This window comes from Cyprinodon tularosa, unplaced genomic scaffold (assembly GCF_016077235.1).
Source record: "Cyprinodon tularosa strain WSP-4 unplaced genomic scaffold, ASM1607723v1 ctg59, whole genome shotgun sequence".
In the NCBI taxonomy this organism is placed as follows: domain Eukaryota; kingdom Metazoa; phylum Chordata; class Actinopteri; order Cyprinodontiformes; family Cyprinodontidae; genus Cyprinodon; species Cyprinodon tularosa.
The window spans coordinates 385,725-413,231 of NW_024039329.1; the positions used below are offsets into that span (position 1 = coordinate 385,725).

At 42.3% G+C, this 27,507-nt stretch overlaps 1 protein-coding gene across 6 annotated transcripts in view; it reads right to left on the bottom strand.

Annotated features, from left to right (window-relative positions):
* The window catches only part of gse1 (Gse1 coiled-coil protein), a 211,340-nt gene that overhangs the window by 6,861 nt on the left and 176,972 nt on the right, over window positions 1–27,507 (bottom strand). For 4 of the 6 annotated variants that reach the window (XM_038306718.1, XM_038306720.1, XM_038306723.1 and 1 more), the window contains 8 exons: window positions 22,822–23,019; window positions 12,409–12,617; window positions 6,895–7,061; window positions 6,396–6,596; window positions 4,374–4,541; window positions 3,909–4,267; window positions 1,897–2,227; window positions 8–651 (listed from right to left, as the gene is read on the bottom strand). In XM_038306718.1, the coding sequence (XP_038162646.1) occupies window positions 8–651; window positions 1,897–2,227; window positions 3,909–4,267; window positions 4,374–4,541; window positions 6,396–6,596; window positions 6,895–7,061; window positions 12,409–12,617; window positions 22,822–23,019 (2,277 nt within the window). Of the gene's footprint in view, window positions 1–7; window positions 652–1,896; window positions 2,228–3,908; window positions 4,268–4,373; window positions 4,542–6,395; window positions 6,597–6,894; window positions 7,062–12,408; window positions 12,618–22,821; window positions 23,020–25,516; window positions 25,536–25,588; window positions 25,847–27,507 lie in introns of those variants that run through there. The other 2 variants (XM_038306722.1, XM_038306721.1) reach the window with 2 other exon arrangements.

Here is a 27,507-nt window from a genome sequence, read left to right on the forward strand (position 1 = left end):
GACCCACCTTTCTCTCTGGCCTCCCTTCTCCTTTTCTCCTCCAGGTCCAGCTTACTGACAGGCCTTCGGTGCTGCTGGAGAAACTCATCATAGATCAGCACCGTCTCTGGACCCGCACCCTGTGCAGTCAGCGGTCCAATGCCAGGTCCAGCTATCATTCCAGGACCTTGTCCATGTCTGCTGTGCACTGGATGTCCCTGAAGGTTCTTTAGTCCTGCATTGATCTTTAAGCTTCCCTCCATTTCATACTGACTAGGTAGAGACATCGCTGCCCTCTGCTGGCTTAGGAAGGACTGGGTGGATTTCTCTAGATCAGCAAGGAAGGTGCTGTGTTCTGGGAGGACTAGAGGAGGTCTGAGAGGGGGGTATTTCTCCATCGCTCCCATGTCTCTCCTTCGAGCTCCATCTTCATATTTGGAGGGCCCTGGGGGAACTCGACTTCTGTCATAGTGGCCCATCCCTGAAGGCTCGTGGTTACGCCTGGATTCTGAAGGAGTTTCTATGAGAGAGGCAGGGTTCCACAAGGTTGTTGGAGGTGCAGGGTGGTGCTCACGCTGGGGCTGTGGAGGTTTGGGCGAGATGAGGGGTGGTGGGGCGCCCAGGTGGGGATGATGCTCCCTGATTCCTGGTTCATGGTGGTTTTGCATGGACCTGCCAGGATAAAATCAGAAAGGAAATGTTCATCTGATGCATAAATAAAACACATTCTCTCTTCCAAATGAAAAAAAAAAAAAGTTTTATTCCATCAAAGGCATGGAACAGAGACACGCAACAGAGCTCATGTGCTGTGCCTGCTTCCACTCAGCCCTGTCAGTGTGTCTGTGCAAAGCAGCTTTATCAAACCCAGACAGAGTAGCCCTGAGCAGAGTGAGGATGTGGCCAAGGCGCACACTTTTTTTTGCAACACAGAGGCTGCTTTTTTTGATCTACTAGGCCTTTGTAGTGAGGCAAGTACAGAAGAGAGCTATGTACGAAAGTAGAGGCCAGCAGAAATGTCCTCCTGATGCAGTGCCGAGACACGGATTGTAAAAAGCAGAATGTCATTTTTGAAGCAGCAAACAAATGGATATATTAATAGATTCATAGAAATAAAGACAGAAACAGGGGGGGGGGGGGGGGGGGGGGGGGGGGCATTTTCTTCTCCAAGTCTATTTCCAAATTCAAACATAGAAATCTTGCACACGCTGCATGACCCTATTAGTCATCTAGGCATGCTGTTTTGGTGAATGTGCATGAAGAAAAGTGCATCTTATCAGCAATCTGCAGTCTTTGAGCTGTGATTATGTGATTAAACTGAAGGGTTACTGATAGTGTGTGTATGTCCAGTCCTGCCAGCATTAACCACAGCCTCACCACTGAATAACAAACACTACAAACACAGGCACCCTCACAGTGAGAGGTAGCTACCAGGCTTATCCTGTATATAGTTGAGAGGATTAACTGAGAATTAGTTTTTGTATGTCCAAGTAGTCCAACTCCCCTTGTGTTTGAAACCCTTATCAGTTCCCACTCACGAACAGGATTTATTAAGTTCCAATGTCATTAGTTTCATCAGCACCTATACACAGTTTGCTTTTTTCATGTCAGCACTAAAAGGAACTCTGAAGGGAAATGGAAAAGATGTCATGTTCCTAAAATGGTTCATCTTTTTCCTGCTGTGACCAAAAGAAACGTAACGTCTGCCTGTTTTTAGAGCTACAAAATAAAACCACCCCTGCTATTTAAAGCAGACAAAGGACAGGAAAGCCCACTGTTTGTGTGTTTTGTTGTCATAGATACAAGAACTATTTAACTTTATCAGATAATGGTAGAAAAAAAAGTACAATCAGTGAATGAAATCATAAAACCCTTGCCATGGCATGTGTTTAGAAAATGTGTTAGAGAGTGTTGGCTCACCTGTGCGCGTCTGTCCTGTGATCTGGTAAGTCAGGAGTCCGGCTCAGGTCCAGATGCTGCTCCAGAACCTGCTGGCGAAATTCAGACACCTGGGACTGACGATCCTCTTTTTCCTGCCTGAGCCTGCGTTGCCGTGCCAACCACCTCTCCTCTTCGTTTGCTCTCTGCGTGATCAAGGAGGAGGGGAGTCCTGCGCCCACAGCGCTGGAGCCCATGTAGAGGCCGTGGTTAGAGATCAGCCCAGAGACGTGATGATGAGGTTGGACCATTGAAGGGTGGATTCCAGGTGGGACTGGCTTGGGAGCGGGAAGAGCAGGCTCTTTGGTTTTTTCTGCAGCAGGAACAGTTGTCAAAGTTGTCAGTGTCAAAAATGGAAGATTTCATTAAGAGTTGTTCAATAAATATTGAAACTAATTTTTGAAGTTAAAAAGTGCATTTTAAAAGTGTGACCTTGTCCTTTATTGCATTAAAGGGGTTGGATCAACTTCTCTATTGTTTGTCCCACATGCCAATCTTTGTGATTTGATCATTTCCTCTTGCTGTCTGATTGCAATTCTAATGTTTCTCTATCCTGAAAGCTTTTTGTTTATAGCAGCTCCACTGCTCTCACTGTGAACTTGGAAAACGGCTGAGAGTCAAAAGAAGCAAACTGTCTTTCCAGTTTATGAAAAGACGAGTAATGCCTCAGAAGGAAGGCATTAATGTTATGGCGGAATAGCATGCAAAACCATCTAGTACAGGTGCAGTTATTAAATTATTACTCAAAAAGTGACTCGGGTGTTTACCTACATTTATGGAAAAATGGTCCATCATACATTTTTATATTTTTAGTTGGATTTAAAGTTTCTACAGTCAAAGAACACGCATGGCAGTTTTTTGTTTCATTTTGGGTCCATAAATGCTAAGGAAAAAAAATAAACTGGAATCTGCAGGTCATTAGCCTCGTGAGACCATCCTGATCTCGCGAGCTTTCAAGGTTTCACTCGCAGATCAGTCTGGCTACTTTCAATTAAAGAAAATTTAGAGCAGTCCACCAAACAAACGTCCAATCAGCGTTGGCTTTGAGGCGGGTTGAGGTGTGATCCAACGAGAAGCGCGACAGATGAAACTAGCGTTAGCGTGGCTATCGAGCAAGTTTTATCGGAATTACAGAGTATTTCTTCACTGAAAGAAGAGCAAAACACTGCTCTGGAGGCTTTTCTCAGAGGAAAAGATGTTTTTGCTCTTCTCCCGACTGGTTTCGGCAAGAGTTAGCCTGGCTTGTGGCTGTGTTTTCGTCGTCGGTCTGTTAGTACGTCATATGCGTCGTTGATCTGATTGGTTTATTTGGCCCGTCTATCACAAACATAGGCCAATCAGCTAACCAGTATTTTCACCCCTTCCCAAAATTACTTCAACGGAAGGTTTCCAGATGGATATGCGGAGCAAATCCATCTGGCGGAGTCAGGTTAGCAGGTCATAGCTTTCTTCATAGTTTTCTTCTAACCTGATGATTTGCTTTTTTATGACTAAGGGTGAATTTGCTCTTTTATCTATTTTTAAATCATCTTTTATATAAGACCTACATTTTTTTAAAGAGTATTTGTAAAAAGATGAACCATATATATAAGATAAGAACTCCTGTTCTACAGAAAGAAATCTCCAATAGAACCCAGGTACAGTCTTAGTAGGTGAAGCCATCTGCTGCGGCCATTTACATCCTGCATGTGCTTTGTATTTTGTTGTACCTGGTGAGATGAAGAGGTGCAAGTTCCATTTTTAAAAGTAAGTTCTAGCATGTGGGACCCTGAGCATTCAGTAATAAATCTGTACGAATTATTTGTTGAAAAATTGACAAGCCCATCTATTGTCTGATTTTTTTTTCCTTATGGCTAGCAGTGTGGAGGTCAGTCTACCCAACAGTCATCAGAAAAGATTAAAGATAAATTTGGTGAAAACTTTTGCTGTTTCAGTGACAGTAAATCAATAAGACTGTAGCTTTTGGAAGCATCATAGGGAGCATGGAAACATACCAGCCCGATTAGGGGTTAGCCTCTCAGGCTTGCTTCGTTCCTCCTGTCCTCTCATTGTGTGGAGCTCAGCCATGTAGAGGTTATCCATGGCCTTGGATGCCTGCAGCTCCTTCTCCCTCAGAGCTCTCTCCCTCTGCCTCTCCAGCTCCTTCTCCCTTTCCTTCTCCTTCTCCCGCTCTCTCTCGCGCTCCCGTTCCCTCTCCCTCTCCAGCTCTTTTTCTCGTTCACGCTCACGCTCCCGTTCCCTCTCGCGTTCCTTCTCCCTCTCTGCCTCACGCTCCCTCTCTTTTTCCCGCTCTCGTTCTCGTTCACGTTCACGTTCCCTCTCACGCTGCCGCAGCTCATCTTCTAGCTGGAGTCTGGAAAAAATAAATTGAAAAAGCGAAACAAAAGGATGTCAGCAAAATTAAAAGAAGAAAACATAGGTGCTGAAATGCTTTATGCATTTACCAAGGGGGACTTTACCTCTCAGACTGCAGAGCTGACAATGACGGGTGTGCAAAATCTCCAGGGTAGCGGACGCCTGGTAGGTGCATGTGAACAGCAGAAGGATGAATGGGGGGTAAGGCTCCCCCTGCTGGCAGTGGATAGAAAGGTGACCTTAAAGCAGAGAGGCAGAACGGGTCATCCATCCTGGGAAACGAGGATTACAAAAAAGGAGAGAAAAAAAGATAGTCAGTCTCCTCATGTGACAGAGCTCTGTTCACTTTCATTAACCTGTGTGCCTCCCTCTCCCAAAGAGGCGACATCACTGGGTCTTCCATCTTTTCCAGAAGGGAGCAGTAACTGTCAGCTAAGCTCCATCACCAAAGACGAGACAGGAAAAGACAGCGCTGTATGTTGATGCACAGCTTCTGTGTACGTGTGCGACATCCTCAACCCACCCCTCATTAAATCCATTATAGAGGAGCATGTGTGATGGCTGCTGCGCTCCTATGATGTTAGATCACAGACTAGGTGCTGTCATCTAGCCAGTGTTAGAGCCTAAAGCAAGAAGAGTCCTTCTCATCATACACACAATCATGTCTAAACTACATATAAACTGTCCTGTGTTGCTGCACAGGCCTCTGAAAAAAGCATTTCATTAAAACACATTGAATTATTGCAATGATTAACCTGGTTACAGTTCATTCATATTTTCTTTTTCATTTTTGAAATGAAGCCACTTTTCAAAAGCTAACATTTTATCAGGTATGAGCATAAAGGGCAGTCCTTAAATATATTAATTAATAAAGTATTATATTTCCACTTCAGTCCTCTGGGATGTGGCTCATGCTAATGCTACATTAAGCGACTGTGATTTGATGAAGTGTGCAGCTCTTTTTTAAGGCATTCTTCAAACAAAAGTGTGAATATAGTTAACACCTCTATTCATTAAAAAACTTTAACCAAGTATTTAATGGTAATGTTGCTTTCATGCAAACCTCCACCGATTCACTTGATAATACACTTGGTCTTCTTGTCTTAAAGCTGGGTATGACATTTAGACATAGAGGAAATACCTAAATGTCATCCCCACTGCCTCAAGAGACTGACAGTGATCTAATAATCTTTATTTCTCCCTTTATCTGTTACGGTACCAAGAAATATTCAAATACATTTTTAACATCAGCTTATCTACTGAGGTTGAGTTCAACCATCATTTTGGACTTAGTGGGCTGTGTACCAAACGGCTCAGTGCCAGAATAGAGTGATCTTCAGTTTTTAAAAGAAATCTTTGCTTGTTTGTCATCTTGCGCTAGAACCTGATGTCTAAGTGCAACGTCATCTCTCAGCTTCCACCAGAAAACCCCCCAAAGGGTTTATTTATCAAACACAGGCCTTTTACTTATACTTTTGGGTGTATGGCCAAGAGTCAAGCCCTGCTGTAAGGTAAAACCGACATTAAGAATGTCAAGAATGGGAAGAATGAAATGGACACTGTGGACCAACGTTACCGAATGAAATATCTCCAAAAATCATCACTGACTAAGGAAACTTCACTCTAGTCTTTAAAGGAGTTTGAATTCTGTGCTTTTCCACTTTACTTCCCAACTTTGAGGCCTTGATTCTCAATTCAGAATCAACTTTGAATTAGTCTCTGGTTTAGAAATGACTTAGTAGAAATCTCACAATACTTCAAGTGCTGCTTATATCCAAGCATACCAGCTCCAAAGCGTTATGTTAACCATGCTGCTCATGTATTTCTCACATTGGAGTTTTTTCCCCCCCTTCAGTTAACCTCCCATTAATTTATTCGGATAAAGCGCCCCATGACCAGGCAGCTTTTATAGGACACCTTTTATTGTTTTTCCTCCTTATGAAGGATGTCAACAGTTTTCTGCTGGATAACTCAGTCTAATTCACTATTGTGTGATAAAAAATTGGTCTTTTTCAAGTTTTCTATTAGACATCAATAATATACAATACAATGTAATATTTTGATTTTGCAAAATTATCCACCAACAGAAACTGCAAAGGCAACAAAAAGATTATATAGAGGCTTACCTGTACGGTGTGAAGGACGGGTGGGGAAGGTAGCTGGGGTGGTAGTACGCCGCTGCAGCAGCAGCTGCTGCAGGGTCTAGGCCCAAAGGCAGAGACTGCATCCTGAGTGGATCCTCTGCAGTGGCATAGGGCCGAAAACTCCGGATGTACTCCTCTGGTACAGCACCAGGAGGCACCGCATTAGGCAACTGTCTGGGCAGGCTGGAGGGGATGGAGGGATCAGTGAGGCACAGCAGGGAAATAAGGTTTGTTTGATTTCCTCTGCTTAGAATTGTGTAAATTCATCAGAATTCCATAAGAAACAACATAAACTAATTGCCTCTCAGCACTGACGTCAAAAAAGATGAATGTGGGCTGTTGTTGCTTACGGTATTCTAGAGAGCCTGATATACAGGAACACTATTGATCACACCATCCAACTGAGCTGCTACTGCAACGTGCTATTATAAAATGCAGATTTAGCAAATTGATAAAAGGAAAAAAAAAGTGTTTTACTCACTTAAGGGGGGGAAACCGTGAATCCTGCATGACAGCACCAGGGGTGAGACCAAAGGCATAGGGGTTTCCCAGGAGGTGAGCAGGGACTGAGGGGCCACCTTTCTCCTGGGAGAAGGTCCCCTCTGCACCCAAACGTTCCCTGCTGGCCCCACGGGGCCCCGAGTCAGCCTGCAGGGAGATACAAGGAAAGAGTCTTGGTTATTGTTCGTTGGGACCTGTGACCGTCACGGTTGTCACTGCTAGTGCAGCCTGCCCTTTGAGTGGGGAGATAGAAAAAATAATAGGCCTGTTTGTGGGGTGGCAGCCTCCTTCGCCTCATCTCCCTACCTCAGGCGCTTTTGTACAATTCCTTACACAGCATCCTCTTTTGAAACAGGCAGCATAACAGTTCTAATAATCATTGCAATGTAAAGCAGTAGAAGAAAGTGGGTAGAGGTGAACTAATTCTGATCAGTAGCTGACATGACAGTGATGCTGCTGGTGAGGATGACCTTCAACGAAGATAAAGAATGTCTGTGACAGTGTGCACAACAAAGTCCAAAAAGCTACACCCCTAAACTCCCATTCCTGTCTCTTCCCTTATTTCTTTCACCTCCCTTCCTTCCTCCTTTTCTTTTGGCAGCAAGCCATGTCTCACTTCTTCAATCCCACAACAAACACACACACACACACACAAACACACTCAGCAGGCACGCACAGTGTTTAGGGCTACAAAAGACATCCCGCTGTGGGAGTGGGAGTGCGTTTTCTGAAGCTTTGGTTTTCCTCGGCCTGAAAACACAAGAGCATTTAAGAGAATTTTACAGTCTTTCTAAGTTATATAAGGAAATTGCTCAAAAGACGAATTACAGTCAAGGTTTATCCTGGGAAAGAAGACACATTTATCACACAGCTTTCAAAACCAGAATTGAAATTGGCAGGAGAACAAGTAGGAAGAGAAGGAAAAGGGGAGACAAGAAAGATCAAGATGAGGCCATAAAGACAGAGAGCCGAAGGAGTTAGCAGTTCTTGAACCCACTAAATTAACCTCTGGGTTCCCTGGGAGAAGAACAAGACCTTACAGCAGCACTGCTGCCTTTCTCACCACTCTCTCTGATAAAACAAATCCCATTTACTGAACCATTAACTCCACAGCTACTGACCCAGGCTGACACTGATGCGCCAACATCCAATCTTAAATGCCTCTAATGGTCAGACTCCTAACATGACCCTTTGTTTAAACCCTCTCCGTACTTTCCAGCAGTCTAATGCAGTAAGTCCAACCTTTTGGAGTTGCCACCCCGCATTAAACATGCCCTGCTGTTCTCCTCTCTAATGCAGCTATTTACTCCAACAGGTTTGCTGCCTATGAAACTAGGGTGCCTATGATTTAATAATTAGTATTTGCTAATGAATGTCCTATTAAATGCAATTCATTACCCTGTGATTGACCTGAAGCTCTGTGTGAATAAGATTAGGTCACCTATGACGGGTCACCTGGACATCAGGGTAAAGTTCACTACATTCTAGCGCTAGTAGTGATACATACACACATACTGTGCAGCTCTATGCAAAAGAGATGTTGAAATATGTTGTAGCAGTAGGCATGCATTTTAAAAAGAAACTTGTAGATTGCACAGCTGCATTTTAGATTTTCTGTAAAAAATAGTGTTTTTTTTCCTCATGGTTATCATAATGTCAGAGCTGGATACTGATTCATACCTAATGGACTGTGACTTGAAAACAGCATGTTCTTTAGAAACACAGGAGGCTGCAATTCATGAAAAAAGCTAAGTTTAGGACAGATGCACAGATATCACATTAAGTTTCCCTTTTATTCTATTCTATTCACATATACACTATTGATTAAACTGCTGTAAAAAAAAATGCATCAAAACAGACATGAATTAAAACCCTACTGCCCACTAGTGATGAGGTCATGACCTCTGACTAACTGCTAACCAGCAGCCGGTATGCATGAGGAAAGTGGAAGCTGTTTTCAGATGAAGTGTGTGTGTCACTGAGACACCTTTTCACCACCATCGCCGTGATGTAATTACTCTCAATTGGACCAATCTCCAGACGCAGAAGGCCACTGAAATTAAATCAAGCATCCCATTCTAACTAATTTCACACAAATCTTATAAGAAGATGCAGCAGCAATAATTAAGCTGTTGTTGCTGCACATCAGCAACAGAATTGGTTTGATTTCTTGTTTTGACAAATTCAATGTCTACTGAGAGCAAGTAAATCCCTGTGATGACCGTAACGAGGCATTAGTTGGGACGATTCTCACAATATTATCCTTAGTAAAAATGGGAAACTCAGATGCTTAACTGTAATCTAAATTCCTTAATTTAAAACAACATGAAATTGTATTTCCAAGTGAATGAAAGTTTTTTTTTTGTGTTTATATTAAAAATCCTGTACAACATATTTTCAAAGGTATTTTCATATTAATATGCTGCAGTTAACAATTATTTAGCAAATTGATTAATCTGTCATTTATTTTTTCGATTAATAATCGGATAGCCAAATGTTCCTAACAAGATTTTTTATTGAAATTGAACCAGGTTAAACTAAATCTCTCTATCAGCCAAAGGCATGTTTTGGAGTCTCTATACTCCAGTTAAAGATTCATCGATTACTAAATTAGTTGACAATTATTTCAATAATTGATTAATCCAATTAATTGTTTCAGCCCTAATTAATACACACACTGCACTCTATGGAGTAATAAAATTGTGCTCATGTAACTAGCCACTTGCAGCTTCCTTACCAGTATTTTTCTAATTGCATTTTGTTAATTAGAGTAAAATAAATACGAAATATAAATATGCTGCTTAAAAGCAGATAAATACATTTTTAATTCAGTCTATTGCTAAAGCTCCAATTGATGATACTTGTTTTCTAATATACATAAAGGAAATAAATAAGGAAATAATAATTATATAAAAAAGGTCCAGTTTAACAGAGGAATTAGAAAAATGATGGAACAGCCGGTAATTGCAATGAGTTGTAAACTTTGAAGCAATCTCCCCTCCTTAGCATGAGTGTTATTTTATACTACATGCATACACTTTAAAACCTGGGTATCCTTTAGTACAAACAACCAACCCAGGCATAGCTATGACCTCTCCTTAAAACATACCTCGGTTTATTTCTGATCTCTGATCATAGTCGTGGGAATCTACATGAATGCATGTATTCAGTCACAGAGGGGTATTTGAAAGGTGCAGGTGTAATAGGTCAGGCCTCTGATAAGACCCACAGCACTTAGTGCCTCAGGCACCCACACTTTCAAACAGCCATGCCATTTTAAGGTTCTTCCTGACTGAAAATGCACTACTCACCAGTAGCCCATCCATCTGCACACACTAAATAGCACATGCACTTAAACTCCAAAGACACATCCATTAACAAACATCTTCCTCTGTGCCAGCCAGGCCCCTGTAACCCTTAGCGAGGGTGGGAGACCCCGCGCATTGTAGAGTGCTCGTTTATGCCTCTCAGATGGAGCCATGAATCCAAATTGCCAATTATAAAGCAATTACAGGCAGCAGCGGGAGCAGACTCCCGCAGTCATTAAAGCAAAATGCCAATGCACCAAGGCCTCCCTACTTCACAGTGCTGCCCATCACCCCCACCCTGAAAGACAGAATCATATCTCAGCCACAGAGACAGTAAAATACCCCTCTAATGCACAAAGGAGGAGACAAACATTTTTTTTTGCCCAGACAAAAAAAAAATGTGTTTCTCAAACACTTTAGAAGGGATGCAGACAACATACTTATGCCTCTGAATGAGACCCTGTCTCCATTTGTGACCACTGACTGCTCCCCTGTATTATAAAAGCCTGTTAAACTATCATCTTTTTGGAAAAATATCTTCTGTGTTTGTCTGAGTGGCTTTTATAGTCCAGAGGCTCACTTCATGGCTGCAGTTGAAATGTTAGAGATGCCATGAGGCCTGCTTTCATGACGCATTCCCCCTGCTGTTCCCCTCCAACCTCTGACCCCTCATTCTAACCTCGTGCTACCATCTTAACCCTCTCATTCTTTAGCAATCTGGCCTTCAACCGCTTTAGATGCAGTGCGAACCCAGTGAACTGACCTCTGCAGTCTGAGTATGACCTCATGGACACACTATCACAGCCACTGTGCAAAAGCACACAGACATGCATACGATTGAGAAACAGAAGCTCTATATGCAGCAGAGATATGGAGGAAGCATCTGGTGCCATATTTTTACTTCTGCAACATGAAACTTCCACGCTGCTATGCTAGGATGCATTCTCTCTGAGAACAGCATCATCCTTCCTTGCACTGACTGACCTCTGAACTGCAGACGGGTCAATTTGACAAAGCTGTAGTTACAGATTGCAAGGTTCATGGGGTATTCAGGAGGGAGGACAAAGGCCTGAATGCTACCACACATCGCTGCTGACTGACGTCTTCGCCCACCCATCAGTACCCCCCTTCTGTCTGTCCCTAGGGAATCTTCTAAGTGTCTCAGAGAATTTCTGCATGTTGCCGAGTGTTGTTCCTAACCGTGCACTTGGCCTCAACCATTAGCCCTTAGCTGAGATAAGAAGGCTTAAAACCAGGCCATAATCCATAATCCACTCCTTATCAAAGCAAGCAGCTCTCCCACTTTCTCTCTCCTTCACGACACAACTAAAATGAGGCAGAGGTTGCATCCGACTGCTGAGGAGAAAGCCCTCCAGTCGAACCGCGGGTTAGAATGGAGGGCTCTTAAAGGGGAACGCTGTTTTTTTTCCACATTGGGCCCTTGATTTTATGTTATTACACCATGTTCTACTCACCAATTTGAGTTTTGTGTCATTTGGAGCTGTTCTGAAGATATTCCGCTTTGTTTTAAAAAATAAAAATATAAAAAATATAACCACGGATGTCTGGGAGACAGTGATTCGCCTACATGTTATGAATGCTGGCGTACCATAAAGAATAAATTATGAACAGTTTAGTTTGTGCCTTCAAGTCGTTTGCCCATTGGAGGACGTTACTTGGATATAAATATAATATAAAACTCATATGGGTGAGTAGAACATGATGTAATAACGTAAAATCAAGGGCCCAATGTAAAAAACCCGGTGTTCCCTTTAACTCCAAGACTAGGGAGAGACTAATCCAAAGACAGAAAGGTAGGAGGCCTATGGAGCACAGCTGCCGTTGTTGCCATCACCTCACTGTCCCAGCAGCAGCTGGCATTGTTTAATGTGTGTAGTCAGTGGGTTGGTGGAGCTACACTCATAAACCTGCCAGCTATGTCACAGACACATATGTCAAGTGTATACTGACACATAAGAGCTCCAAGCCAGCAACCTAATCCACTGATGCCCAAAAAGTCCATCTGGATGCACTGTATGTAACTTGTGCTTTGAGGAAACCTGAACAATGAGAACCTTTGAACACTCCAGTAAACAGCAGAGAAAAAGGGCAAAAGAAACAAAGAAAGACCAAATAAACATGATGCAATTAATGTTGGTAAGTGTGGCTTTTAAGCATGATTTTACCTGCCGTCCCTCGTTCCTCCACAGGCCGTTGCTGGTCTTTGTCGGAGCTATGGTTACGACAGGTGGAGTGTTTGGCACACTGTGACCCACTGGGGGAACCAGCACAGGTCCTGGACCAAGAGGACCCCTCTTGGGTGTACTGACTGGAGAGCTGTGGTTGGTGGCAGGAGATGAGACTGGAGACGATTCGCTGCTGATGGACGACGCAGCTGGGGACAAAAAAAACATAACAAAATGAATAACGTCAAAGATATTAGATGCAGACATGTTTCTAGAAAAGAAAAGGCAGATTGAAGCAAATTACACCCAAGCACATATTGTTTCTCATAAAATATCCATAATAATATCACTTGAATCTCTTCATGTTCAGGCAAGTTATAATAGCTCATAGGACAAAAGTTAATGGGATAAATGGAAATCAAGGAGTGTGTAATTATGAACTGAAAAGAGTTTATTAAAATAGAAATCTAAAAAGTGAGATTTGCAAATATATTCAGCTCAATAGTGCAAGCACATTTCAATGCAATTACAGCAAGGAGGGATTGGAGTATGTTGTATGTCTGCAAATTGAGAGACAGAAATGAATGAGGTTCTTTGAGAAAAAAAGGCTCAATCACATTGGTTAGAGAGCATTTGTTAACAGAAATGCTTAAGTATCAGAACAAATATGGGTTTTATGTCTGACTTCACAGTTCTACAACATAAATACACTTTGAATCAAATCAATCCATTTTAGCTCCAGATTTATTTTGAATTTAAATTGCAAACTATATGATACATTTACATGTAAAGTAGTTGATATACATAATTAGATATATTTATAAACACACATACAGCACATGAATGCTTGCATCTGAGCCATAAAAAGTAGAAAATCTCTCGCTACATACTCTTTCTACACCAGTACTTCCTTTTGATTGCATACAAAGGAATTTATTATGGTGCCCTGTTGACATATTTTATTGCTGCGTTTTACACTTTGGTTTAATCTTTTGTAAACTAGGAAAAGTCCAAGAAGAAGATTTAAAACAGCACAAAATTATTTGACACCAAGAAGGATGGGACACGAAAAACACTTGGAATCTAATATGAACATTGGAGTTTATAGAAGAAGCAGCATGTCTGCTGATCACCCGGATCAAAATATATATATTTTCAGGCTAAACGGACCAATTAAACACTATCAGGGTGAATACCTGGGATATATTGGCTCATTTTTAGCATCAACATATGGTTTAAGGAGTTTTTGGTATATGCATAACATATAATATACGATCTATAGACATTTTGTCAGAGGCAGCAATGTTACTAAGTAGCTCAGAGTATATCCGTGGCTTAAAATAACAATAGTGAAATAAGCTGATCTTTTTGTGAAAAACTACATTGCTGAAGCTACTATAAGCCAGTCTTATTAAACATCAACTTTGAGGCGGTCACAAGGAGGATGTCCGTCACACAGGAGCCCTAACATGAATTAGCAAAAAAGAAGATGGCTAAAGATAATGGAGAAGGGATGATACAGCATTTAGAGGAATGGAGGGACTTTCAGAAAGCGACTACATCATAAGAGAAAGGGGTCAGGGAAAGAAGAGAGGATAGAACAAGAGAGAAGTTAAACTTTTTAGGGAATTTGAGGTCAGCAAGCTTGTTCCAATGAAGAGAGATCCAACAGAAAAGGCTGAGAACAGGAAAAGCATGAAGACAGAAGAAAAAGAACCATCACAGATACAGCTATGGTGACCTCTAGAGAAAGATTAACAATGAGTAGTAAATCATGTTTTTTGTGAGGAAAATATGACAAAATTTAGCTCGAAAGTTACCCTCAGAAGTTTGATAATTTACTCCTTTAAGCCATGTTTTATTAAACAGAAAAATATATTAAGCAGGGAAGCAAAGCAGGGATAAAAGTCTGGAGACAAAAGAAGGTCACCTAAGATGACAGCTAAGAAGGGAGAGAGTGACAACAAATTAAAGTAGCATAGTGATCTCAGGTGTTTGAGTAGGACAATCGATGTAAGGCCTGTCAGGCTTTTAAGGAATTCCCCGACCTTAAAGTGTATAAGGGGGAAATTCACATTTATCAAATTTCCCATGAACTCTTGAAAGATGTCATCACCCAGAAATCGGACTTTTTCATGTCCTAATCCGTGTGTTGGTCCTCAGTTTAAACCTGCTAGACAATCGGAGAGTGAATACGTGAGCTATATATATGTGTGTGTATTTTCAAGCCATGCTAGGGGGTAGGGGGGGCGTGGGATCAGAGATTGCATGAATGATTGAAGACTAAATTTGACTTTTGAAAACAATACCAAAAACGGCAAGAAGATGGCAAAAGTGCATTTATACCTACCACTTGCATGTACCACATTTCTTTAGATATCCATTTTTGCTGCTAAGCGTTCTTGGAGCACAGTGTGCAGAAGCAAGAAACAAGGGCCTGGTTCACCTAACTGGCTGCACCAGCTGCTAAATGGCTTGTCATCTCGCCCTGTCTCCTCCAGCCATGCCCATCGCCATTTATTTTAGAGACCTTTATCTATGGTCATGACATCTTCTCTGGAGTTGATGAACTGCATTGTGCCAACTCCATGCAACTCTGTTCACTCTATCGTCATTCTCTCTAAACACAAAGTTTCATTTATTTATTTTTTGACCTTTTACACGTCTACCAAGCTCTAAACTTCGTGATGCTTTGTTCACCAATGTTCTCTTAAAAACCTCTGATATCTTCACAGAATGGCTGCATCGACGCAAAGATCAAATTACACACTGTGGGGCTCTATTCATTAATTAGATGAGCGCTGAAGCCAGCTGGAATGTGTATACATGTCACAATGTACAGATTTTCATTTGAAAAAAAAAAAAAAAAAAAACAATTATCCATTTTCTTCTCCTTAACACATATGTGGTACTTTGTGTGTTTGACATAAAACCTTGTATTGAAGCTTTTGGTTGTAATTTGACCTAAGTTAGCTAAGTTTAATGGTATTATTGTGCAAGGTACTTTGCATGGATGCATAGCTGAGGTTATTACAGAGGCATTGATCAGGATTTACAGGAGATAAAAGTATAAGAACCTTCTGCTTGAATGTGGAGCTTAGAGGCACATACGTCGCCCCCCCTCCCATCTTGTTCTCTATACATATACAAGCACAGCAGGTGGTGAAATGCTAGTCCAATGAGCTCCTCTGCTGTGATGTAGCCGTGCCACATTAACAAAGCCCTCCAGGGAAACCCTGTAGCGCGGGGTCACAGACTGGTCAGATGCCTCACTTTCAACACATCTCCCTTTCTCTCTCTCTCTGGCTACTACAGCTCTAGTATGTTGTCCCCACTTTTACATGCCTTTGTTTAAACTTCATCCTGGAAACTAAAACCACCTTAACCTCTGGTAACTTTTTAACTGAATGTTGCTCACAACCCCATTCTCGTTTTACTGCATTTCTATCCTTCTGTCTTAAGTGAAGTTCCCATCTTCCAGCTGTTTTTCTTTTCTTTAACTGATAATGCTATCTTTGTTCTCATAAAAGCCCCCCCCCCTTTCATGATGGCATAATATGCAGCAGTATATCACCTACTCTCAAATTAAGTAAAGCATTGCCAGTCAAACTGGGTCACAACCGTCTTGGAGCGATGGTGATGCCAAAAGGACGATGAGAGACGAGTGCTTTGGTGAGCCGGTAGCACTATTTTGTGTAACAGCGCACTTTTACTTTACATCTATAACCAAGAGAAACCCCAGGCCAGTTCCAGGTCTGCCTTTTATCCAAATTTCTTCCCTGCTTTAGTTTCTATGGCAACATAACCATAATATCAGACAACTTTAGCTCACGGTAGTTGGTGTTAAGACACAGGAGGATTTTACGCTCCTTATTCACAATAAAAGCATCACATATTACAATGGATTCATGATGGCATCGAGGGCCGTTTAAAAAAAAAAAATAAATTAAAATATCGTTGCAGTAGTGGCTGGGTGGCGAGACTGGCAGAGGACAACATGAATAAAAAAGTGTAATGAAGAAATGCTGGTGATGTGTGAAAAGACAAGAAAATGGAAAATTATAAGAGACGGGAAAAGATAAGAAAAAAGAAGAGTGAGATAAGAGATAGAGCAGAGAGGAAAGAAGAGATAAGGGGTGCAGATGGGTGAGTGGTAGACGGGTGGGGTGGGGGCAGTCATATCTCGTCTGCACAATAGCAATTAGTGGCCTAATCCCCCCGCCTCACCTCGGAGAGCCATTACTCTCCCCTACAAGACTAGGCCAATCAATAGCAGCCCACTCAGCCTGGGGAACAGAACCACACTTAATACAGCTGTAGTGTCACAGCCTATTCAATCATCAGAGAGGTAATGGTGGTGGTGGGGTGATCACAGTGATACTCTACTGCTAAGCAACAGAGCTGCACTACATCTACCCCCACCTCCCCCTGGCGCCCCCTCCATCTCCTTCTCTTCATCGTTGAGGCAGCACAGACCAAAGAAGAGGCAGGACAGACTAAATAATTAAGAGCAGGAAGGGAAGCAGGTAAGGGAAGGCTGGAAATAAAAGAGACAAGGGCCTTCAACCAACAGCCTAATTCTCTTCTTGCAGCTTGGAGGATCTGCGTACACTTCAAAGCATCCTCCCTTGATGGGCGCACACATCATGAATGCGAAGAACCAAAACACAAACCAAGAGCTATTATTCTTTTTATCGTTTCCACCTCCTCCTTTTTAACAGAACCTCTTCATACTTCCCACTTCAATTTCCTTCTGTTTGAATTAAAAGCCTGCCAACCAGACACAGCTATATCAGATTTTTGTTACACCCGTTACATGACATCATTTAAAATGAACGTCTCGCCAAACATAGCCATACTTCTCAAACGGTCACATCTTGTTTTTTTTTTTATTGTTTCATTTAGTTTTACCTTATTGTGAAGTGAAAGGGAATAAAAGGGTTTTCAAATATTTCATCAATTAAAAACAACTTTTCATGTTTCTTGCTGCTTTATTAACATCAGACAGCGTAAATTGATTTATATAAAAAAACAAAAATCTAATATTGCTGCAATTACAGCTGCAAGAGTACATCTCTACCAGCTCCGTACATCTATTGGCTGAAATTGTTGCCCATTTCTCTTTCCAAAATCGATCAAGCTCAGTCAGATGGAGATCATCTCCGAACCCCCATTATCAAGTCTCACAAAACCTTTTTTTCATTTGGTTTATGTTTATGCATTTCGCAGACGCTTTTATCCAAAGCGACTTACAAAGTAGGCGTTAGCGTGAAGGGCCTTGACTAAGGACCCACACTGGCAGCTCAATCCCAGCGGGGATTCGAACCCAGGGCCTCCTTTGTGCACGTCGGGTGACTTACCACTTTTAGCTAGCCATTTTAGATCTTGCTTTGGAAGCAAGATGAAGAGTTGTGAGATTTGTAAATTCACAAACCCCCTCTAGTGTTCATTGTCGTTGCTGTTTATCTGAATAAGGCACTTCTTTCCCAGCCAACCAAGTTTATCCATTCTGATCCTTTGTCTTATGGTTTTGTGAAGAGACTAAAATTAAAATCAACATACATGAAACTTTAGAAACATTTTAAAAAGCGTCGCTTTACTCTGTGATGGCAAATGGCTGCTAATCTTTAGTTTATAACATCAGAGAAAATTAAAACGCATTGATGTTTATGGTTAAATATGTAATTTGAAAAAGTTAAAGTGGTATAAAGACTATTTCTATAGCTTTTAACCTTTCTTTCACTTCTCATGCTTCCTCAAGTCATTATCGACCTTTTAAGATTTCTTTGTAGACAATTATTGGCTGTCCTCTCCCCAGTGCCTCTCCCTCTCATCCCACTATCATGTGATAGGACAGAAATCCTGCATGCAAGGCATGTGACTGGCATCAGCATGGTCTCATCACTGCCATATGCTCCTCCCCTTCTATCTATAGGGGAAAGATGGCCACACACAAAACAGGCCTGCAGGGAGCTGGAAGATGAGGAACGAAGCGAACGCTTTGATCCTCAGAGTCGAGGGCAGCCTCATCAGCTCTCAACCTGCTCTTCATTAATAGCAATGATTGTTGCTTCCTTCATATGTTCATAAGTTGGGGTGTGTGTGGCATAAGGATGCGGGAGGTGTGGGGGGGAGGAAGGAGGAAGTGTCGTAAGGAAAGAGGAACAAAAGAGATAAATAGCAGAAGCATGTCTCTGTACCTCAGCCTATATGATTAATGTGAAGGTCCTTTCCTCATCGCCTCCTCCATTACCAGTCCCCATTCTCTCTGAGTGCCTCCACACTTGATTGCTCAAGCTGATCCTCATGCACACACACAACCAGAGAGCAGAAGCAATAAACAAACTAAGCAAAATGTGGTCAGAGGCTGTGGCCAAGTGCCCCCGCCTGACCAGTACATTTCACATTAACCAGTGACCTTATGCGAAATTAAAAAAAAAAAGCTACAGAGTCTTTAGTCGTTCCTTTCATTCACACATACTCTGCTGTCCCTTGATAGGATTCTAGGAGGAAATGCACAAACCCCTCCAGTCCATCGCCACAACCACCGTCACCTTTTTCCAACCAGCCGAGCAGGCGTTGGTCTCGTCCTGCCAAGAAGCGGCCGCTCTCCTCCAACCTCTCCGCCAACATCCCCTCCTCACCCCCTTCTTCACACTCCTCCCTCCCAGCATGCATTACAACAACATCAGCACTTAATTAAACAGTCCATTTCACACCTGGTGTGCATAGCGGTGCCCAGCCAGCCCTGCATCCATATGCCACCCCAACCAGCACAAGCCTCAACACGTGCACTCTTAGCACACAAACACAGGCAAAGATGGATGCAGACACTGCACACACCTGCTACTACAGTCTTGGACATGCACTGACAACACAACACAAAGCCTGTAATCTGCATCACTGAGTTGGGGGGGATGGGACAGTATGCGCACACACACACACACACACAGACAGTATGCGTGTTGCTGTGCCAGGGAGAGAAAGGAAGACGGTACAAGATGGCGGTTGGAAATAAGAGGAGGAGTGCCTTCTGCTGACTGTACAAACTGTACATCCAGCTAAATAATGCCCCGTTTGTGATCATACTCTTAAGAAGTGGGCATAGAAAGATGGATGAAGGTAAAGGAAGTCGGCTTGTTTGTGGGTCTTTCAGGCACAGGAATAGCCTAAAGGACTTCACACACACAAAACGGACACACTGAGCACAGCGAGGCTGTGCAAGCTCCAGGCAGGCTCCAGATGGAGAGGTCAGCGACACACTGCCCCACTGTCCCAGCATTCTGTGGGCTCCCAGAAACAAGGGAAGCCTCTGGCCACACACATGCACCTCATAACACACACACACACACACATTGACTTTATAATAGACACTCCTGGTTTTCACAAATCTACTAATTACTTCCTAATCCTTTTATCTATCCAGTTCAGTTCATTCCATCTAATCTAAATACCTTTATTCTCCCTCACTTCATTTTCTCTCCTGCTGTAAAACTCTTGTCATGTTTGTGTGTCTCCACAGAGTGGAGAAGAAACAACTGAGATGATTAAACCCAGATCGTCTTAATTAATCAGATATCAGGAGGTCTGATTTTCCGCGGTGGCGTGCTGGCTGCGTCTGTGCCGGTTTGCTTACACATGTGAGCGTACGCTGAATGAGAGTGTCCTTTATGCTGCTCCGATACTCATTATCCATCACCTCCCCTCTTCAGCACAGCTCTCAATACACAAAGCTATTCATTATGCTCGCCTCAGACAAGTGACGAAGTATGTGCCTGTGTGCATGAAGGCATGGGTGTGTGGGTGTGTATACAAACAGCAGCCGTGATCCGGGGTCTTAAATCAGTTCAGCGGCTGGTCGCTGTGATACCGGTGCTTAAACTAAACTAATTCCTTAAAGCCTTAGAACGTGAGTCATGACATCTCTCATACATATATTGCCCCTGAAAGCATACACCACACAGGGTGGGAAAGACAAGAGAAGGCTGAGTCAAAAGGTAATGAAAGAACAGCAGGCTGCAGCATGTAAAGAAATCACAAGGCTTATACCACTGCAAAGACAACTGTTTATACATGTGGGGGTGTTTGGGTGTGCGTTGGTTATAAATACAGACTCTGTAGACAGAAAATGACTTCAGCTCAGGAGCCATATGACTGCCCACCCTGGAAAAACAAAGCTTCCTACACAGGCAGTTGCACCTTGCTGCATCTCTGACAGCCGCCTCACTGACACCTCACTACCTACTCAACCAGGCTGTGCAGATCTCAGAGATAACAAAGGCAACGTGCTTTTAGTAAAAAAAAGAGGTACATCTGCTCTCAGTACGACAAAGGGAAAAAAGCAGCTCTTTCTTGTGCCGATTTTGAATTACCAATACTTTTGTGCACGTCTCACATACGGTAAAACTAAATATTAGAAGTATTAGGGCAGATTTAATAGAAATGGGATGGAAGATTTTGAATAAAATGAAAGGGGTTCTTTTTAAAAGTAAGAATGAATTTGTGAGGAGAATTAGTGTTTGAGTGTCCAGAAAGGCGCTTTTGAGACAAAATGTAGTATTAATTATAGTGTTTGACAGCAACAGTCAGAGCGATAGGCCTGACATACAAGGCTAAACCAGTGAGCAGAGATAATGGGCTGAAAGACTGTGTGAGGAAATTAAGAAGAAGCTGACTCTGACTGTATGGAGCTAATAAATCATCTGATGAGCTCTGGGCCCAAGGCTTTGGTATGTTGGAGAGAAAGGTGTCCAGGGAGAGCAGCAAACTGGAAGGAGTCCCTCTGATTAAGGTGCAGAAACAAAGTGGTAGTATGGCTGCTGTAGCCCCAGGGCCATTGGAGCAAAGACTTTCCTTTTTAAAAGGCATTCAAACATTTCCAATAATTCTTTGATGTACAGCTCAAACTGTATCGAAATGATACCAGCTTAAGAACGGAGTCATTACTGATGTCATGAAAGAATTGTCAGCTTTGAATTCAACAAAACATTAAGATTTACAGTCATAACATCAGTAATTGTTTTTAGATTTTGGAAAAATTACCAGCTGCTGGTTGATAGACTGACACTAGTGAAAATTAGTACTTTATATGCAATACATGAATAGAGTCAAAACTATCAGACCTTTCAGTTTCTGATCAGCCCATTACAGATTGAAGCCAATAAAGGGAATATAGATCAGCTGTAGATCTTGGGTGGTTGATCAGTGGATCTATAATGGTGCGTGTGAACACACTGCCCTCCTTTATTGTGTCACATTTATTTCAAAACGGTTTATCTACCACTGCACAACAAAATCAAAAGCTCCTCCCAGGGGCGCTCGGGGATCTCGCCGCACGCACGATTTTCTATCCAACGGTCACGCTCGAAGATGACTGCGCTCTCAAAAGCGTCTCTGTCCTCGGACTGATTTTCTCCTCGCACGAAGGAATATGCGTTTTGACAGGTTGGGCGGAGACAAACCTCTTCTGTAAGCCTCCGCCTGTTTGAGACTTGCAGACATGATCACACGGGAAGTAGTGTCAGGAAGCCTTTGACTGACAGCTCGTCACCCATAAGTGAAGACTACGGCTGGAGGCGGGACAGTGGCGGAAGCTTCTCCAAGCGCGCCTGGGAGGAGCAGGGGTACGCAGAGAGAAAATTTCTCCTCTTGAAGCGGCAGTATCTCACGCATGTGTGATTCTGTTGTGCAGTGGTAGATAAACCATGCACAGAAGTAGTTTAACGTACATGTGAGTATGTTTATTTTGCTCGTTGGCGTTTTGAAATGTAACGCCATACTCCTTCCTTAGCTCTGGAGCAGGGCATGGCTGGTCGCCTGGCGTACCCTATTCGGGGGTTCTTGCTCTGAACTCCTGCTGCTCCTGCCAGAGCTCAGGTGAAACGACAGCAGTCTCAATGCAGATTGCTAGCAATATGTCAGGGGAGTAACATCACGCAAATGTGGTGAATTTGGACTACAGATAGTGTGAACAAACTATTGGTCCTTGATCAGTGCTTTCTCTGACATCTCTATAAAAAAAAAAAACAAAAAAAAACTGTATGATGGAAGATTTTGTTTTTTTTTTAAGATTACAGTTAGCCGAAGTGTCAAGAGTTATGGGGACAGGTCGATCTGTGCATAGAGACTCTCACAGAGAGCATTAAATAAGTCAACTAGAGGGGTTCTTTACCATACTTCAGATTTCCAGGGACAGCTTTAAGTTCAATATAGCAGACAGACCACATGATTCATGTTAAAAGTACTAACTAGATTAATGAGTTAAAATTTGAAGAAAAAAAGGAAATAAAATTTGGCAAAAAAAAAAAAAAAAAAAAGGTTTATAAATTCTCAATATTATGAAATTTTTCTTCCACAACGAACTTCCAGTGTCAATCAGGAATCAATCCTTATCACACCAAGTTTTAGTTTTACCTCTAGGTTCTTCGGCCTGTTTTGCCAGTTTACGAAGGGCTGCGGCGAATCCGGAGTGGGCTGACTGGGCAGCTGGGCTTCCATTTGCTACGATGGAGCCGTTCAGAGGCGACGGGGTGAGGGGGCTGACCGTCGCCGTTGTACGGGTCGCCGTTGAGATCATTCCTAATGATGGTGACTTTGGCTCATGGCTCATGCCTAAAGAAGCAGACAAACACAAAGGAGGGTGGGAGGTATTAATTGTTTGCACAGCTAACAATAAAGAGATCCATAACTTTCCTACCCGAGTAAAAAAAACAGCCACCTCTGCCTAAAAATGGCCTAAATGGAAATTAAAGCTAGAGGAACAATGCAAAGAAACAAGCGAGAAGTAAAAGACATTTGGCTGTTTCCTCGAAAACAGGCTAAGGCCGGGGAGATAGTGATGGTGGTTATCTGTGACAGCTGGAGACGATGGGGATTCAGAGCCGTACGTCTTACGGTCAGAGGTGGAAGGTCAGGAGGGCAGGTCACTCTTCCTTTTATCAGGAAAGAAAAACCCTCAGAGGTATGCCCACGTGGCCCTTGGTGGCCCCCGGTCACAATTTACACAGAAACTCTATTGAGCATTTGCCAATCATATAAGTGAAATCCAAGCACATGAATGTAAGCAAATTCATATCCAGCAGAATAAATCTTCCTCTAAAATGACATTTAAGAAAAAAAGCTTGATTTGTAATAAATTTTTATAGTGAAGAGGGAATAATCATTGGCCATTCTATGGTAACTATGAATAACTAGCAGCATGTAAATGTTACATTATTTTCATGACCTTGAACACGTGCTTGTGTGGACTCCATTTTGGTATGACTTTACCTTTACTGTTTTGAGGAAAAGTGCGTGTTTCTATTTGTCCAATGGCTACAAATCTCCCTTCCCTTCTGTGTTGAAGCAAAACCAACTTCAAGCCTATTACTGCCACCTAAAGGGCTGGAGTGAGAAAGTCAACGTCTTAACTCTTGGTTTATGTAATTGGAGCAAAATTGAGAAGTTCTACGATTTGAAATCTGGTTTTAAAAATCTGATTATATTGCAAAAGCAATTACTTGCACAGCCCTAGTTTCCAGACCATATGTTTTTTGCAAAAGGCTAATTTTTAATTTCCTTAGTTCTTTTTTTAGCAGTTTACACTTGCTTTTAGCATTTATTTAATAGAAAATAGAAATCAGCTCATAATATTTTTTCATGCTAGAATCAAATATTCACTGATCAAAGTTGATTACAGCAGTTTGATTCAAATTTCTGTCTGTTTGGTGGATTAAAATAGCATAGCCAAATGTGGCTGTGCGGCAACAAGTTGGGGAGGGGCATATTCTATAATTAGTGAGTGTTGGACTAGTGAGTTAGAGCAATGCGCTTGCGCTGTGAGAATGTCGCAATTACCCGGTCCAATCCCCACAGCCTGCACTCTGGGTTTCTGAGCAAGACCATCAACACCGATTGCTCCCCGGGTGCCGCACAATGGCAGCCCACTGCTCCCCAAGGGGATGGGTTAAATGCAGAGGTACATTTCTCCAATGGGAAATCAATAAAGTGCAGTTATTATTATACAGAGCTGGCCTTAAAACCCCAGGAATGGTAAATTGCAAATTGCAGTTTTATTTTTTTAACTATAACTCATCAAAACTGGTAACAGTCCCATGGATATAAAAACATTTTTAAAAACAAATGCGGGGAAAGGATACACTGTATTTAATATTTCCAAGTTGATAGAAAGAAAATGAGAAAAGTGAAGGTTAGAAAACCTGAGAAATTATCACATTTTGGTCACAGTTGGGTGGTGAATAGAGGGTTATAAAAGTGTGAGAAGAGCTGCCCCTTTGCTTCCTGTACATGTATGTGTGCCTCTTGTAAAATTAACCATGCCGACAGTCTCTGTGTTAGCGCAATCCCTAAATGCCAGAGTGGAGCTTGATAGCCTTACATGCTACAGCAAAACAAACACAAAAATAGGGGTGGCTAGAAGGACAGTGGAAGTTCAGACAAGTGTAGGTTTAGTGAGCCTGAAACATTAACATCAACACACAAATATTAGGAAGCGTATAAGGAAACCCTTTAAAAAGAAACTGGTGAATCAATATCCTCTGCAATCTTCTGACTGACAGTATTACATTGATTAAAGTATAAAAAAGCAAAATATGCCAATATCTCACCGCCATAATTAGGTAACTAGGAGTTATAGCTGGGTTTACCCCAGAGGTTCAGAGCTATAAAAAGATCATGTTCCCTCCTGAGAAGGGAGCAGGAGCTCAGCACCCTGTGTGAGTGTTTAAGTGGAGACACACACACACACACCCCACACACACGGTAGCAAGTCAGGAATGAGATGGTGAATAGCATTCCCAACACCTCTTGAGTTGTCCCGCTTGTAACCTCCCATTTACCCAGTGCACTTTGAATGAACCCAAACAACAATTAATAATGGAATCAACAATCTCTCTCAACCAACAGCCCAAAAGCCCAACTTGGTCAAGGAAAACACACTTCAGGCTTTCTCTGGCAAAAAGAATCTGTCTAAAGTCAGACACGGAAGTAAAAGAACGATACCACATCAACTTTCTGTGAGACTAACCTGAAACAGAGCATTAAACCACACACACGAAACCACAGACAGGCAGATGAGAGCAACATGGAGCGATGAGCTTAATAAACGCACACATCTAGAGGTTTGGCAGTGGTTCACGAGTCCTAGCGTGGCATTAAAAGTCTGATGGTGTGAGCTTCTTACTGCACAAAGGAGTGAAGCCGCCTGGATCCCCCACGGCTGCATCTTCACGTCGAGCCCATCCCAGCACACGCCGGTAGCCACCAACGGGATAAAAGCCATCTTCCTGCACTCTTTCTATCTCCTCCTAGCCATCCACCCGCACCCTCCCTTGCCAGCCTGTCTTCCTGCCTCTCGCAGACTGTTTAAAAGCTTATCTAACAAAGCAACACACCACACAGCCTGCCTATCTCTCCCCTCCCTGCTCAAGCTCTCTCCCCAAGTGAGAAAACAGAAATTCTTAGGCAAGCAGCTGCTGCTATGTCACATGACCTCATCCCAGCATCCCCTCCCTCCCTCTCTCTCTCTCCCTTCCTCACGCCTCCTCCTCCCCTCTCAACCTATAATTCCTCAGCCATTTGTAGATAACAGACACAGGCATGCATGCCCTGCCAAGGCGAAAAGGACAAGGGGGAAGGGAGGGAAGACAGGGGAGGGCGCTCAGTCGGTCACTACATGTGACCCCATTGCTAGGGAGTGTCACACAGAATCAGTGTGAGTTTGCATAGACAAGGATGGGTGGGAGCTGGTAGGTTACTTACACATGTGAAACGCCCCACATGAAGCAAAAATAAAAAAATAAAATGCATGTCTTGACCTGTGTCAAGCCTGACTGCTTAGGAAAGAAAGGCTTTTGTAATCAGAGCATTTATCTCCGTAAACAACACAGCTCCGTCTGGAAATAGCAGGTTAATTCTTCTTCTTTAATTAAACACTTTTTACCCCAAAACAAGAGAAATTATTTCCTGTATCACCACTAATACAGTTCCCATCCAACCAGATAAAAATTGGGTTTTTTATGTTTTGGGGGGTTCAAGAAAAGGGTACATTTGCGGGTTAGACTTCCCCTTCAGCGGTGCTGCTGTTATTGCAGGGGTGTGAATGAGTTGTTTCTTTAGTCATTTCCTCCTTTTGTGACTTTGTTGCTTTTCTTGAAAGGGCGATAAAGCATGTGACTGATAGAGATAGCGACAGCCAGGCCAGGACTGTGCTGAAGACCACCTCCTTAAAATACACTTTCACGTTTCACACCTGCCATCTATTTTCTAATCTTAAAGCTTCCTTGAGGTTTAAGCCATTTTTTTCTGATTGGTTCTTTTTCATCTGATAAAGGCCTTTTGTCTGTGGAAAATGCAAAATGTGTAATTGATGTAAAGCACAAATAAATAACGCCGTTTAACTGTTTATTTAAAAGAGAAGAGGAACTTTTCCTCCTGCTTTAAAGTATATTATTTTTATTTCAACGCAGAAGCCTCTGCAAAATCAAAATAAGTATATGCTAAATTTATTTTGATTTCTCAAACACTTGTGAGACCGTTGGATAAGCTCTTTTGTTTGTTATAACCAGCTAATGCTGGCTAGATTATTAGCCTGGGCTAGCAGGCTTGCAGCGTAACGGACACAAAGCTCTAAGAAACATGTGGAAAGGGGGTCAAAATGTTTCACACATAAAAGATAGATCCAGTCACTGACACCTTCTTTCATTTCACTGAAAATACTTTGACATCTTTAGGAAAGTTACCATATATTTGATTTTTAAAACTAGAACTTTTCAATCCTCAGTAAATCAACTGATGCACAAGATGGAACTTGATCAGTCGACTCCTGGTGGGTTCTTTCTGCCATATTTCCAGGTTTTGATGGACAACATAGGCAAGAAAGACGATAAGGAATCATAAATTACTAGAAACCTAGGACTCTAGTAGGAATAACAATAAATAAAGAGGTTCTACGATCAGGCACTGAAAAATAAAATTGGATAATTAATTAAATATGGTCTAACCAGTCATGTGCTCTTAAACCTCTCATAATTTTCCCCTCAAAATTGAAAAAAAACAAACAAGCAACATACAAACTAAGGTCGTCTCTATTACCGAGACAAG